Source organism: Felis catus, chromosome C2, assembly GCF_018350175.1.
Source record: "Felis catus isolate Fca126 chromosome C2, F.catus_Fca126_mat1.0, whole genome shotgun sequence".
Taxonomy (NCBI): domain Eukaryota; kingdom Metazoa; phylum Chordata; class Mammalia; order Carnivora; family Felidae; genus Felis; species Felis catus.
In genome coordinates, this window is record NC_058376.1 from 122,249,671 (window position 1) to 122,266,525 (window position 16,855).

General features: G+C 33.8%; 1 protein-coding gene across 1 annotated transcript in view; it reads right to left on the bottom strand.

Annotated features, from left to right (window-relative positions):
* Positions 1-649: 649 nt before the first annotated feature.
* SLC25A36 (solute carrier family 25 member 36) overlaps positions 650-16,855 on the bottom strand; it is a 39,055-nt gene continuing 22,849 nt past the window's right edge. Inside the window, exons 5-7 of the mRNA XM_023260519.2 lie at positions 10,543-10,609; positions 7,360-7,649; positions 650-4,815 (exon numbers count right to left, since the gene is read on the bottom strand). Of these exons, the coding sequence (XP_023116287.1) occupies positions 4,622-4,815; positions 7,360-7,649; positions 10,543-10,609 (551 nt within the window). The 3' untranslated portion in view covers positions 650-4,621. The remainder of the gene's footprint in view (positions 4,816-7,359; positions 7,650-10,542; positions 10,610-16,855) is intronic.

Consider the following 16,855-nt stretch of genomic DNA (forward strand, 5'->3'; position numbering starts at 1 on the left):
AGTAGTCAAAAGGTTTGAGTTTTATGTTTGAGAAAAGGAACACAACAAATTTGTCCGATTTCCTTCCTCACTTACAAAACTAGGTGATGTTTGATGGTTGCTATTAATTCGTGAAAACTTAAACAAATGGACAAAATGTAAAATGGGTAGTTACTATTAACATTTATATCTGTGTCACGTGCTGCAACTTGTCATACATGGATTCATTTGGTTATTATAACAAGTTTCCAGCTTTTTAATTTTTTCTTAGCTTTCTGAAAGGCTGAAACCAAAACTAACAAAAATTCATGATGTTAAAAAAAATCATTATAACCCAAGGAGTTATCAATCAAATAACTTAGTCGGTCTCCAACTTCTCAGATGTATTTTGCAAACTGGATGTTTTGATACATAAAAAAGTATGGTACCTAAAGATCAATAAACCTGTGGAAAATATGGCAGAACAGAAATACCTTACTGAATTACAAGGGAATTCGATTATTTGACCTTTTGTTTCCTCTAGAGACATCACTATACGTCTAGCAGACAGGGGCCTAACACCTTGAAAATGGCAATGCACTTTTGTTCTTCACATAATCCTAAGAAAGTATAACATTCTCACCATAATATTAGAATACATTATAGGAAAAAACCCCCATATTTTCATAAGGATGTTTTAATTTTTTAATTTAACATTTCAAATAAAATTCAGCTAGTTAACATAAATAGAATAAATGCACATAATTTACAGCCATGTACACAAAATGCAAGAATAACAAACCTCACGTAAACGGTCAAAAGATACCAACTCCTTTGAAGCTGATCATTTAGCTATGACTAATAGATCATAATTGTTCACATATGAGGGGTACACATTCAAATGTTTTTTAACGTAAAAACTGAAACCAGAATTTTCAGTTTCTAAAAGGGACAGCCTAAAAAGCAGTGTTTAGATTAACAAGAAGTGTAAGGGGATGATGGAGAAGAGACTTGAATGGGCAGAATGCACACTGTATTAAACACCTTCATATAATTAAAACTCCTTCTAATTTAATTCATTTAGAAATACCTTTATTCTTAGGAATGTTAAAGTCATGATCAGTAGACAGAAAGGCTCATCTATTATATTTATTAAGCCAAAAGGGGTCCCTACAGTACTAAAGTCCTGGCAGAAGAGCATGTAAACAACAAAAGATAGGCATGAACAATGCTGAAGAGTAAGGGGATAGATTGATTTCTAGCACTTAACATCCTTCAAGTTCAAATTGGTATTTTAGTGATTTCAAACAATCTAAAAATGCTGACATGTTTATACTCCAGTAAAAGAGTAAACACTCATCATTTTTAACAACCTGGTCCTAATACAATAATGCTACTCCACAACGGGCATTAGGTTTTAGGAGACAAAAGCTTGGATGAATTAATCTAACAATATTCTATCCTAGTTTCAAAGTTATAAATAAATTACTTGTGGGCCCAATCTAGGAAGGCTGGTTCCACAAAGTTACATACGTAATGAAAATTAAGACAAAGCTTTGGTGATACAGTATTTGTTTTTTCCTCAATTTAAAAGCACTGTATTATACCCCAGTCACAGGGTTGGTAGTTCTCAGATTTGGACTTTGAGGTTTAGCAAACTGTCTGTGCTACAGGTACCAAAGTTCTATCTGCTGCTCTATGAGCATATCTTTCAGTATCTACTTCTTTAATGTGAATAAGTTCAATTCAATTTTCTGAGAAGACTGCATAAGAAAAGTACAGACCAGTCTGAAGAGTGCTGCCTATCTCTATGCTAGAAATAAAAAGTCATCTGATAGAAAATAGATGAAAACAGTTAAAAAAAAAAAAAACCAATCCTTTAAGTATGCATTTTTTTAAACATTTGCATCAATTAAAAAATCTCCAAAGAAATGTTTCAGAGACAAAATTTATACACAACTTTTATATATAGTCTTTTTTTTTTTAAATTATCTCTATCACACATAAAGTAAACTATGACAGATTGTGCTTTGGGAAAGAAAAAAAAAAAAAAAGCTTCATTGCTCCTTTCCAGTTGTTGTACAAAGAAACAAAGTCTAAGACTCTAAGATCTGGGGCGCTTGGGTGGCTCAGTCGGTTGAGCGTCCGACTTTGGCTCAGGTCATGATCTCACGGTTCGTGGGTTCGAGCCCCGTGTTGGGCTCTGTGCTGACAGCTGGGAGCCTGGAGCCTGCCTCAGATTCTGTGTCTTCTGTGTCTTCCTCTCTCTCTGCTCCTCCCCTGCTCACACTCTGTAAATCTCTCTCTCAAAAAATAAATAAAAACATTAAAAAAAAAAAAAAGAGTAAAAAAGACTCTAACATCTTGTCTTCCAGTACATAGAGAATACTCTATAGCAGAATATAATGCACTAAAGGTCAACATAAGTTTTACTTGCTAAATACAAACCAGAATAGAATACATGTTCATCCTTGAAGGACACTTATTATGAATTTGCTACAGCTAAATAAGATGTTCCTTAGCTGCTGGTTTTCAGATCATTCTTAATCATCTGTGGTGTACTGAGATCATTAAGATTAGGGAGAATGTCTGTCCTACATTCAGCACAACTAATGTTTATGCATCTTCACAAGGCAAATGGCACTGTATTAGGCAGTATAAGTGGCACCTGAAAAGGTAAACACTCTAGATTGAGACTTTCCCTACAGATTTAAGTTAGAACCCCCTATTATTGGGTTGCTTTTTTTTTTTTTTGGCATGTTTCTCACAATAAATGTCAAAGCTAAAAGTCACCATAAAAGGTATGAATAATCCCAAAGGTAATGAAACTGAAATTGCCTTTGGTCTCCAAAGAGATTGGAATATTTTTAAATTCCAATCAAAGCACCTCAAAAACATCCAGTTACTGTTGATTATAATGAGTTAAGAAGGTGAGGAATTTAAGAGGGCACTGTGTTTCATTGGTGACAACAGAGTAAGCTTGCAATGATGTGCTACAATTTTCTACATTAGGGGCACTAGAGCGTACATAGAATATGTAAAACATTTATGTTACTAAGATCTCCAAAACACTGTATCTAAAACCCAGAAAAATGTTTTGTTGAACACTGTTTCTGCCTAATACATGACCAATGTTTAAAAAAAAAATAATCCTAAAGTGGAATTCTCTGTTACTCTCACCCCACCACCACCCCCCCAAAAAAGGCCACAAAGTGCATTCACAGAGAGTCATTCTTAAGATAAAGCCATTGCACAAAATGTACAGTTCATCTATACTGAAATGAGTACCACACTGGAGTTTAATTGTAGATGTTTTATACACCAGTATAGCAACATCCATTAGTAAAGTCTCTTAACAGAATTATAGCAAACATCTTCATAAAGGCCATACATATAATACATTTAAGTATTAAGAGGTACAGGTGAACTCAACAGCAAAATGTAAAAGCTATATCCTGTCAGCACACTGAATCTGAATTAACTTGAATCTTTCTATGATTTACCATTCAAGAAATTAGGATAGCATACATTTCTTGTCAAAAGCAGTTTGTTCATTTACAAAATTGTAAGTCAATTAGGATCACCACCTGTTCGATCAGATGGCAAAGGGCCCCTCTTCGATGTTTATACTGCCCCAGATATTTATAATGCCACCTTAAAAAAAAAAAAAAAACCTATTACAGCAAAGCTGAAAATTACCATTTTCTCTACAAAATAAATGCAATTTATATTGATCATCTGGAAATAATTCAAAGGTTCAAATTCCTAATGGAGAAAGATTCAGAAGTGGTAAATTTTTTCCACTTTAAGAAAATAATACCTAGGTATGATAGATGATAATTTAAGTCCATAACTAATAAACCACTGAAAAGACAACTGAAGTCATTCACGTATCATAAAGATAGAAAAGATCGGAGGACACGCTCAAGTTATTGAAATGGCCAAGAATCAACATTTTACTGGTTTTTTCTGTCCCAAACTATTACCACTGAGTTTGATATGTTAACAATTTAAGTGTCCACATTTTGCTAAACATCATGTTCCTGTTAGCAGTGGAAACCAAAACATTTTAAAGCTAAAAATACGCAAGATATTTAGATACTATTTCATTAGCTGTCAAAACTAGTGATGGATAATGCCAAATAATTACCTTTAAAATACTCCAGATCCTCTCAAGGAAATGTGAAAACAATACTAAGGATCTCACTTATTGTTATTTTACAATTTTACAGAAATTACACAGAAGCCAGAGGTAAGACATTTATGACTGTCAATACTATCTTTGGATAGTTCAATATTTATATAATTATGGATGGCTTTATCAGAAGACTGAAAAAGTGCTCATGGAATAAACACTATATTGTGCCATAAATCAACAAAATGCAACTATGTCCCATGGACATGGTAGAGAAAATGGCAATTTGGAGGAAGTAGTGCTTCTAAAGGCTTTTTCTTGGGCAGCCTAGGTTTTTTTCACATTACTGAAAAGACCAAGTAATGCGGTTATTATGATTACTTTAATTCCTACAACCAAACTTTCCCTTAGGCATAGTTACATGTTCCCAAACTATTTTCTTCTGTCCACCATGCTGGCTTCGATACTGCATGGTCCACTGTCATCTTTTGGTCTTCCCTCTTCATAGTATACAGCAGCCTGAAGTTGCTATCCATTGAGAAGGTAGACCACTAATTCATAGGTGGCCATCATAATGGCTGTGTTTGGAATCTGTCTCACCAGATGAGTTGTTAGACCACGGTAAAGAGACCCATAACCTTCTTCTTGAACAACCAAAGACAGTGTCTGAAAAAAAGATCTATATTTTGTTCCCTCTTCACGTAGTCTTGTTCTTACGACTTCTGTTTAGGGGAGAAAAAGTCATTTTAAAACATTAGTGATATCTTTATACCCTCCTAATGCTGAGCATATCCCATTTGCCAGTCTTGTAAGTGTACACTTCGGATAAGGAGTGATTTTTAATGCGTAATGATTGAAACTGGTTATATTACAGTAACACCAAACTTTTTTTATTTAAATAAAAAAAAATTTTTTTAAATGTTTATTTTTGAGAGAGACAGAGACAGAGCGTAAGAGGCAGAGAGGCAGAGAGAGAAGGAGACACAGAGCCCGAAGCAGGCTCCAGGCTCTGAGCTGTCAGCACAGAGCCTGACGCGGGGCTCGAACTCACAGACCGTGAGATCATGACCTGAGCCCAAGTCGGACGCCCAACCAACTGAGCCACCCAGGCGCCCCAGTAACACCAAACTTCTAAGTCAGCTGGCTAAAATCACTAGTAGTGAGTGGTAATTATAACAGGTTCCTTAATGGTAAAAGAATAAAACAGAAGTATCCGTTGTATACTAATATAGACAAAGGGGAGAATAGATTTTGTAAGAAAAAGGTAAAGAGACAGGAAAAGGAATGTAGGTGGTATCAAGGACGAATACACAAAGATATAGTGACAGAAAAGATTTTAAGTGGACCCTACAATGAAAAAGTAGAACAACTAATCTATTCACCACAACTAATCTATTTGGTCCACAAATGCCAACATGAAATTTCATGTTCATGAGGCTGGATGTGTTCAAAATACTAACCAATCAGCTGAAAGGTTCCATCTGGGAAGCAACTAAGCAAAAATTGTAAAGTTTTAGAGCTCTAAGAAATCTAAAAGATTATGTATAGTTAGTCCGTATTTCTTAGTTTTGAAAGATGAGGAATCAGGACTGCGGAGAGGTTTTAGTCAGTTGAGAGGCTGGGACAAGAATTCAGAGCTCTCTACTGAAGAGTCTGTTTTTCCAACACACTACTCCTGATGGGCCTGAGGGAAATGGCCTAGAGACATTTTCACTGCAAATGTGAATATCTGAAATCTCTTGTGTCCTCTCTTAAAAATTAATGCCATTTACATATTCCACTCCAAAATACTATTTATAAATTACCTCTTCTTGTAGTGACGTCATCTCACTGGAAGGAACAGGGTGCTTACAATTCTAAAATTCTGTCTCTCACCTTAGCAGGCCATGGTTCTAGGCATCCCATAGGAGCCAGAACCTAAACAATGCTGATACTGTCCTCTTTTGACTTCTCTTAAAGAAAGAAGTTAGGAACTTCCCTCAGGAAACTGAGAGAACTTCACAGTGCAAATTGGTTAGACTTGGTTTTACTCGTAAATTACATCTTATGGGTAAAATTCTCATTTTACTCATAGCCCTGTTTCATTTGTCTTGATACAGCTTTAATTACAGGGCTTTAGCTTCACAAGGGTGAAGCTAAATGCTCATCAGTGTAACAAGAGTGAAGCATTTAGATTAAAATGCCAAAGCGGGGGTGCCAGGCTGGGTCAGTCAGTGGAGCATGCAATTCTTGATCTTGGGGTTGTGAGTTCCAGCCCCATACTGGATACAGAGATTACTTAAAAAATAACACCTTAAAAGGGCACCTGGGTGGCTCAGTCGGTTAAGCGTCCTACTTCAGCTCAGGTCATGATCTCATAGCTCATGCGTTCTGACAGCTCAGAGCCTAGAGCCTGCTTTGGATTCTGTGTCTCCCTCTCTCTCTGCCCCTCCCTTGCTCAAGCTCAAGCTCAATCTCTCTCTCTCTCTCAAAAATAAATGAACAAAAATAATCCTGAAGCAAAACAAACCCCAAACAACAAAATCAAAGGCTACCTTTAAACAAAACAATAAAAATTACAAAAAAACCCCCAAACCCTCAGCACATTGCAAGACGAATTCTTAAGTAATTTTGTTATCTATTAATGAAATACGCTAATACTGTACAACTTCAGAGAGAAATAAATCATATATACTTATTTGCCAACATGAAATAATGTAAAATAGGCTGGCCTTTGGGATTACAGACCCGATTTCAAATTTGGGCTCCTCCACTAAAAAAGGTATGTGATCCGAGTAAGCTGTGTGACCTTGGACAACTCAATCTTAACATTTCTTGTTTCCCATTTGAAAATAAAGACAAATTCTGGGTATGTATTAGCATGCTTAGACTTCAACAGAGACGGTTAAGTACTTCACAGAAATTTTCTTGTAGATTAGCACTAATGTATATAAAGTATCTAGCATACCATAACCGTATCCATAGTTTTTTTTTAATTTAAAGAAACTTTCCCAAAAGTCACCTGGCTATAATCTGACAGACTCTGGGCTGAAATGTGACTATCCAAAGCCCATGCTAAATCACCACCATGCTACTATAATATATACTGACCAATTAAAACCGTTACTTACTGATTTAATCCCATTATGATGAACTCCTAGGAAACCATATATTGTTTTACTGAATTCAATAAAATTATAAATGTGCTAATAAGTGGGCCATTGGCTGACACAGGAAAATTTCTAAATTAATAGAATTTTACTCCTATAAACTCAAACACCTCTTACCATGTGGATATGCTATAGTTGTGGCACAAGTTTTTGAGGTGGCAGCAGCTAGCATCATTCCCACAAAATCTGATGCTTCTTTTACAGACTCTTCATCATTTTCCATTGTAGAAGCAATCTTATATTCCAGTAGTTTTTGCTTAATACTTTCATAAATAACAAAATGGATAACAGTCTCTGATATGCCAGCATATGAAGCAGACATGCCCCTATAAAATCCTTTAAGTCCATCTGTCTGATACACTTTACGAATACATTCAAAAGCGCCCATTCGTTTTTCCCCACGGTTCCTGAAAAGCAAATAGGAAAAATCTTATTAATAAAGTAGTATAGGTTTTTAAATAAGGTAAATAAAGTATAGACGAAATCTGCCACTCCAGTACAGAATGATCCCCTGTAACTCATGGAGAAGTGAAACCAAAATTTTAAAACATTCATTTTAGATTTCCTATTCTTCTGCCTGAACTTTGTCATATTAGATGGGTAACATGTAAATACTTTCTTTTACAAATGCAAAATACAGTATATTAAATCTTCAGTTTCATATGCTCATTGAAGTTTGTATTGTAGGGATAAGCAACAAAATCCTTTAGTCCAAATACGCTGTGACTGCAGCTCAAGATAAAACAAACCGTCACATCACATTGAATCCAGTTCAAATGAGAAGATTTCTTCGGACTTAATAACATAAAAGAGTGATTGAGACAGCAGTGATGACAGTGTATCATAAAGCAAGTACAATTAATCTAGTACCTGTACGTCTGAGGGATTCTTCCAAACCCACTCAGTTCTTCCCTAAAAATGACTATGTGAATTAAAGTCAAATTTCCTATGATCCTTTTAAGGCAACAGCCAGTATCATGGTGAAAAGTGAATGAGGATCTCTATAGTTACAAGTAGTTGAGTACTGCGTCCAATAAAACTTCCTTAGTGCTACTTAATGGCACAGCATTTACTCTTACATATATACAATTTTGAGTTTGTAAAAATATTACTTTATACTATGATTCTATGATTCTCCCAATAAAACCTTACCTATAAGAAATGGGTTTAAATGCTACCTACAGGGAAAAAAATAGAAAATTTACCTATTTATAAATTAATACAGCCTGTTTCAGACATAAAATAAAAACACAATTAAGATACCCACCTGATAACCTACAGATTCCTCCAGTTTTATGAACTAATTGTTGTTTAGAGCTAATGACTGTCCTCAACTAATGACACTGTATGAATACTTTCTCAGTTGAGTGATCCATACGACCAATTGTAATCAGTTTCTGCCATCAGAGACTTCTTCACAAGAAGTTAAAATGCTACAAGTCCAAAGGGTAATAATATACAAACACATCGGCCCTGTTCTTGATCTCAGTTATAAATGAGCATCCTCAAACCAGCCTTTCACTATTACCCCAAACCCACCCCATTCCCCACCACTCCCAAGCCTAAGAACTTGTGCTGTTGTGCGTTAAAATTAGAAGTGAAAAAAATAATAAAGAGTTTTAAGCCATACTTTTCTCAGGACCCCCTACAGATCCACCTTATAACATCCTGCAGTATACCCCTGGTAGCTTATAGTAGTATAATATGGACCGGCATCTCACATTTCTTTAACCTTTGGGTTGTTTTAGCTGCCACTACTTTTCAGATCTCTTAGCTTTAAGAAATAAACTTTGAGGGGCGCCTGGGTGGCTCAGTCGGTTAAGCGTCTGACTTCGGCTCAGGTCATTATCTCACAGTTTGTGGGTTCGAGCCCCGCATCGGGCTCTGTGCGGACAGCTCAGAGCCTGGAGCCTGTTTCGGATTCTGTGTCTCCCTCTCTCTCTGCCCCTCCCCCACTCTCACTCTGTCTCTCTCTGTCTCAAAAATAAATAAACATTAAAAAAAAAAAGAAATAAACCTTGAGTTTTGCTTCACCATTTAGGATTTCATTAAAAATTATTCAGATGAAACAAGAATTAGAGCTATTTCAAGTCTCCAAATAGCATACAGTTCAACATGATAAAATGTAAACAACAGATATTTAAGCAGGCATAATTATTAATGATTTCTCAGATCAGTTTTATTTATAGTCTATGAGATATAACACTACTTTCCCATGCCATAAAATGTAAAAAAGGTGGAAATTTGTTATAGTCTACTTCAGAAAGGCTGAAAGTTTCAAAAGTCTCATTATTATTATAATACACCAATAGGATCATATCTCCATAAAAGTATTATTTTTCCTATCGTCCATACTAAAGACCAACAGGAATTGACATGGCAAGACTCTAAACTGCACTGCTTCTGGCCTTTGCTCAGTTCCCAGAACACACCAGAGGCCCTAACCTCAAGACCTATGAGGTTTGCACAGACCACTGCCTCTGCTTAAAAATGGGCTCAAAACAACATTCCCTAACTATTCCACCTAACGTTGGTCCCCAATGTCTCTTGGTATATCCCTAGAACACAGCAGTATCTGCTCAACATAGATCAAATGAATGAATTGTGCTACCATAAAGTGGTCAGTGGTAACAGATCAAGTCTATGAATATATGAGAGCTAAATCCCATGCCAGGCCTCTCTGTACATAAGGCTACTAAATTTGAGCAATGCTCCTCAAAGATTCAGTCTAGACCAGTTGATCCTGTCGGTTAACTGTTGGGTGGTTGATTATAATCATTCATGTAGTGAAACTATCACTGCTTGGCCTAGATTAATATATATTCTTTTCCTTTTATTTAAAAACACAACACATAGGGGCACCTGGGTGGCTCAGTTAGTTGAGCTCCTGACTCTTGATTTCAGCTAGGTCATGATCTCAGGGTCGTGAGATCAAACCCTGCATTAGGCGTGGAGCCTGCTTAAGATTCTCTCTCTCCCTCTGCCTCTCTCCTGCTCTCAGGTGCACTCTCAAGAAATAAAATAATAAGGAAATAAGCAAGCAAGCAAATAAATAAATACATAAATAGAAATACATAATCTACATTCTTCCTTAGCAAGTGTCATATTGCCAACTATTATATATATCTCTTTTGCTTCTGATGGCAGACCCAAGTTTCAAAAACCAAACAAAAAAACAAATTCAGCAGCCAAAGAAGGGAAAAACATAGTTAGATACATGGCACTGAAATCTCACATATAAATTTATAGGAAAAAATTAGTTGAAACCAACTTTAATTTTGTTTTAATTAATTAACATACCTTGCATCGAGCTGTAACCGAGTCTTTACAAGCCAAATGGGGTTGGTCGCTGTGATTGCAGTAAAACCTAAACAAACATGTTTAAAATGAACTCTGGTAAAAATGAAGAACTATTAAGTTAAAGGTTTTAAATAGTATATAAATCTATATTAAAGAAAATGCATAATAAATATTTAAACTATTAAGTGATGTATACTTTACACTTTTATTTTACAAACCCATATAATCATGAACGTTTGTAGTTTATTTCCAATCTACATTCTCAAATTCTGACCGTAACTAAACAATTCTTTTAAGAGCAAATTCTGATTATATATAAATTCCTCTCCCACCATATTCAGAATATTCTCTGGGGTACCCATCTACACTCTACGCTAAATTTAAAACCCCATGTTTACAGACAAACCTAATAGAAATTTGGTATATTCTAGGGCTTTTTAGCATGCAAGCTCTACAACAGCTACTTGACATCCTTAAATCACAATTCCCTATCTTAAAAGTGGATTCTACCTAAAGGTCAGCATTTACTATACGTGATCTTAATGGGGCTGTATAACAGGACTGTTGTTTGCCCTTATGAATGCTTTATATAAACATATGCTTACTAATACTGTTAAAATAATGGTATCACAGAAGTAAGGTTTCTGTTAGGGTTAATAGGAAAAGATCTATTTTTCACCCACTTAAACACATACAAAAACTCAAAAGTTCGAAAAGTAACAAACTGAAACTTCCCTCTCACTTATAGACACTTAAGAGAGAAACTCAGAGTAGAAGGTAGTTCTAACTTACTTTAAAACTTAAGTACTATATATTATCAGTGCAGAGGGTGGTCACCTAAGATGGCTCATTCTAGTTAGTAAATTAACATTTCTGGAACAGGGTCTCTAGACTATTGCATATCTTTTACTTGCTATCTTCCTACTGTTACTGAAAAATAGCCCATGAAATGTCATCTTGAAAATGGGAATTTATGAAGATTGCTTCATCTTTATAAAACAGGGCTTTGATCTATTGCTTGTGAACACTGAAGATCACTACAGAAACCTCACAGAACTACTTCTATCAAGCTAGATTTATTCAACTGGCCTTTAAATCCAGTGAAACTTACATGCAGAAATGTCTAAGGATCTTAACTGTTTTAATACTATCAACTAGCTTTTAGAAAGGTGGAATATAACCAGCACATTTAATGTGAGTAAAGTGAATTCAGAAAGAAAAATGCTGGGGTGTACTTAAAAATAATTTTGGTTTCTAAGTTAACATATACTGCAGAACCAATCATTATCCTTCCTTGGCTTTTGAAGTTACTATGGGTATACCTAAAATGCAAAATAATTTTACTAAATTGTACAAAGTAGTATTTAGTCTCATAGGTTCTTTTCCCTACCATAATGTCAGACAGTTAGCTAACTCAAACGTTATTCCCTTAATCCACTGTTTTAACACCGTAGAAATAGCCAGATGTCTCACAAAAAGATGCTTAAAATTGAATCTATTTATAAAACATGATAAATGGAATAGAAATTTGGTTTGATAACTTGCCCAATTTTCTAATAGTTCTATAGTCTCCATTTCTCTTTAGTGCTTTTAATACTGCATACATATGTATAAAACTAGTATGGAAACAATTTTCTATGTGCCAGTATTAAAATAATAAAAATTTAAAGTGTTGGACCAGCTGTCAGGAGCATTTTTAATAAATAAGAGTTTCTTTTCATATATAAATTCTTAGAAAAGGAAAAGAGAAGAAAAATATGACCCTGCTAGATCAGTTTAAATATTCTGGAAAGATTTTTCTTGCATGTTCCAGCTTAAAGGAGAATAAAGTTAAAAGAATTTTTTTTTCTTTTCTTGACTCTCATTTTCCTAAGTGAAAAACTCAAACTAAATACATTCAAATTATATTTTAAAGTAAATGTGCACCTGACAGTATTCTGGCCATGCCCCTAAACTGATGATTCTTTGTTTTTTAACTTAAATAGTTATTATTAGCTAAATATCTGTATAGCAATATTAGGGGGTTTATTAGTAAAAGCCCACAAAGCTGCACAAGGCAACAAAATATTCTGCATTATTCACAATAGTCTTTATTAATTATCCTGTGGAAGTTAAGAAAAAATATTTGCTTTTCATTGAATTTTGAAAGCCTAAAACTGGGAATCCTTATGCCGAACTTTTACCTGTCTAGGTAAAAATCTCATTCAATCTATTATACTTTGTTTGTAAATATGAGCAAAGTTTTTTTAATATTAGTTGTATTTTAAAAAATAAACTTAGTACCCAAACTTGATACTCTCCCAAGTCACAAAATTCCTCAATTAAAAGCTGAAAAAAATACCATATGTAAACTTTAAAACGTTGCATTTAATTATTACTAGAAATTAATTTTTAAATATCAGTGAATAAAATTTTAAATTATTCTGTACACACTAATGAACAATGATAGGGCACAAACAACAGGTATTTCTCACTTAACTAAAATTCATTTCCAGATACAAATTGATCTATAGAACAGGACACATTAAAATTCAGGTAAGAGAATGCTGCCATCTTATCCCTCTATAACTGCTACTATCAGTAACTTGTGCTTTAACTAGAGTTGTTCTGGCTCAAGTCCCCCAGTAAAAAGCCAGATCTTAATAAAGACACTAGCCTAAATGCTGGCGAACCATTAGACAGAATCTAGGCATAATGCACAGCTTTTTAGCTATTGGCCTTACCATAGTTAAAATTCTAGTCCTGGAATTTGATGCTATTACATTCTCTTAACCACACTTTATTAAACTAACTAGATATTAGGCTAATTAAATCTATAAAAACATAGTCTATTAATTCAAGAAATGAAAGAAGTGGGAAGAAAGAAAAATCTGTCACCAACTTAGAATTATACATGGTAGGGCAATTTGAAGTTCGCCAACAGCCAAAGCTAAACAGATCTTCCTACTTCTAAGACAAAGATACTGGGAATAATCCCTGAAGTTTAGATATTTACTGTAGCTTTTTATTTTGGCATTTAAATTTTGTGAAATTTTGGTAATATCCCAGTTCATATTAATATTCTGAGTACCTGTTAAACATTAAGAGGTATCTGAAGGATCTACTTGTAAGATAATAAGAATTAATATTGCTCTAGTCAGTTAAAGCAAAGTGGCAATGTAATGGCCATACTGTTATAGTTAGTATGTACAGTAGTACAGTTAGAATGTTATTAGAAAAATGTTTAAAATTTTCAAAATGCAACTTTTAGAGTTCTGCTTCATCTAACACTCCATTTGATAATGTAAACCAGATTAAGAGAAATCCTGCTTATAGGAAACTTGCTGAAAATGTCTATTTCATTAAGTGAGTGATACCTGTAGTATTGCATTTTCTGTACTTTTTATTTCATCAAGTTCTATAAGAACAAAGCCCACCTAACCTTCTAAGAAAAATACATTAAAATTATAAGAAAAAAAAACCCAATTAAAACTAAAACAGTTTAGATCCCACATATTCTTAACCTGCATTTATTGGAAAGTAATGTAGATAGATTATTTTTGCAAGGAAGTAGAGAGCTAGTAAGTATCAACAGACAAGAGAATAGAGAGCACTGTATTAGACTTTTAAAATATGTTATGCTAAGCAAAGAGAACTATTATTTTTCCTGAAAGCTGTAGGATGGTATACCTTTACAACTATGTTTATCTTAAATACTGTCATCAAATTCTTTGGAGGTCAAGGCTATTATGGCCAAGCTGAAGACCCCAGGCTTTTATTACACGATGACTGAAAAATTACCCCATTCTTCCTTCTAGAAGGAATAGTATAAAGGGATCAGAATTAAAGTTTTATAAAATACTCAGAACGCACACACAAATTCAGGAAATAAAAGTTCTTCCCGCCTTCTATTAATTCTATAGCTATCATAAATTCCCAGGGTGTGTTTCTTAAAACTAGAGGCTGCAAGAGATGCTCAGATCAGTACTCACGAGGTTTAAGTTAGTCCATATTTCTACAGGAAGTGACCTGCGGATGGGGAGCATGAGATGACACGATCTCACTCTTTTCTCGGGAGAAATGTACAGTAAATGCCTAAAATAGACACAGGCTTTTCTGTATCATAACAACAAGCAGTGACCTCATCAGAAACATGTGTACAAAATGAATCCCATTGGAAGGATTTCAGAAATATTTACTGTGAGATCTAACTTTTTTGAAAATTTTAAGTTAAAAAACAAAAAGGAATATCAGAATGGGCCATAAATTTTTTTTAAAAAATGCACCGAGTACTGAAAATTCTGCCATCTGCAGCAGTTTCAGAGTCCAAATACTTACCTAAAAGATGAATTTTGCCTTAAAGAAAAAAAATGCTAACCTTGTCAATGGGGAATCTAAGAAAATATTTAGAAGGGATTATCATATCCCATTTTCTAATCATAGTTATCTACCATCAGAGGTGAAATCACAATTTTCTATACTTTAACCATCAGCTTACTTAGTAAATCCTTTTTGCTTAGTAAATCTTAAAAAAAAACCCAGAATATTCAAGTAACATTTTGTAATAATTTATAATTTTTTAAAATAAAATAAAGCATATGTTGCTAGAATAATACCTTTCACCTTTGCACTATGGCCAATAATATTGCACATCCATTTTTATGGAATATTTTGGAATATTTTATATTTAATTTCTTGTGTTCTACAAAACAAAAAACAGGAAGAATGTTTACATACAAACACACAAAACATCTGTCTAAATATCCATTTGGCTGAATAAACTGCCATGGAAAAATATTAAAAAATATATTTTATATAGGCAAGACAAAATTTCTTTGTAATGAGTAAAACTTAATCTTTAATAATAAACTAAGTCAGATAGAAAGATGTATCTTGAAAAATAACAGTGAATGCTAAATAAAAGCAAATAAGACCCATAAGGTAGGCTATAAATGACAAATGATTACTATTTTAAAAATATAGTGATAATGTTTGAATATCTAATCCAATAAAAATCAGAATTCTTTTCATTTAAATCTGTAATGTTGTATAGAAAAGCATATATATTCCAGATAAAAACTTTTGAAAATTAGGAATCACTATAAAGAAACAATACTATTTTTTGTATGCATACTTGTGTCTAGGGATATGCATAGAGATAAGCAAGTTCATTTAAACAAAAACATACAAATAACCTCAACGAAATAAATACTCTCAATCTGATAAAGGTTACATGTAGGGAAGGGAAAAAAAAAACAGGTAAAACATAAAGACTCAACAATACTTAATTTGATTAAATAGCCTTCCAATTGGAAATAACTTTTTAATTTATACCTCCAGATTTAGGTTTATAAATTCCTATAGTCTTCTCTTGAAACACTAAAGCCAGAATAAGATCCACCTTAAATTAACTGTCATTTTGAGAAAAAAGTTTTACTATCTGAACACTTGAGTTCATGAGGATAAAATACAAAATCAACAGGCTACCTGGAATAAAAATTACATACAAGGTCTACTAGTAAATCCTTAATGTTTTGTTTGATGTGGCAAAATCTTGCAGGCAATATCATTACAGTCTATTTTAGTGCACTTTTTGATACTAACATGACAAGGTTAGCATTTTTTTTAATAGCCAGTTAAAAAACAATTTTTCACATGACTGCCTCTAAGCACTTTGTACCCCCAATTCATATTTAGAAGACTTCTAAAAGTAATGCTGAGGAAAAACCAGAGCAATCTGGTCTCGATTATTTCAAGAATGAAGGGGGCAAAAGGCTCCCTTAATGAGTCTGCACAGGGACCATTCAGTTTCACCAACCATGTAGTTATGTATAAAAACTGCAAAGCTAAGTGTTAATGCTCATGAATAGTGCGAGGAAGCTCTGAAAGCACAATTCTCAGAAAAATGTAACTGTAAACAAATGGAAGAAGTATTTGCAAATTACACAATAAGTATATAGTGTAATAATCTCTGAACAATAGGACCATCAATTTACAAAAACTCAAGGAATTCAAGTTGGAAAATCATATCAATGTATAGATATAAAACTATGAGTTGACATTTGTACACATTTGAGAAAAAAGTACAAAATGACAATTCCACTGAAATTCTCTGCAACATGATACAAAAATAGTAATAAATTCTGATGAGCTATCCTAATGAAAAAAGATGTTCCATTGGGAATCAAAATATTCTGAAACCCTAAATTTGCACCACTGAATATATAACAACTATCCTCAAATAAAAATGACCACTCATCTACTTTCTTGACTTCAAGTCTTCCAAAACAAAACAAAAAAAAGAAAGATTAACATTTCTTTAATAATTTTCTGG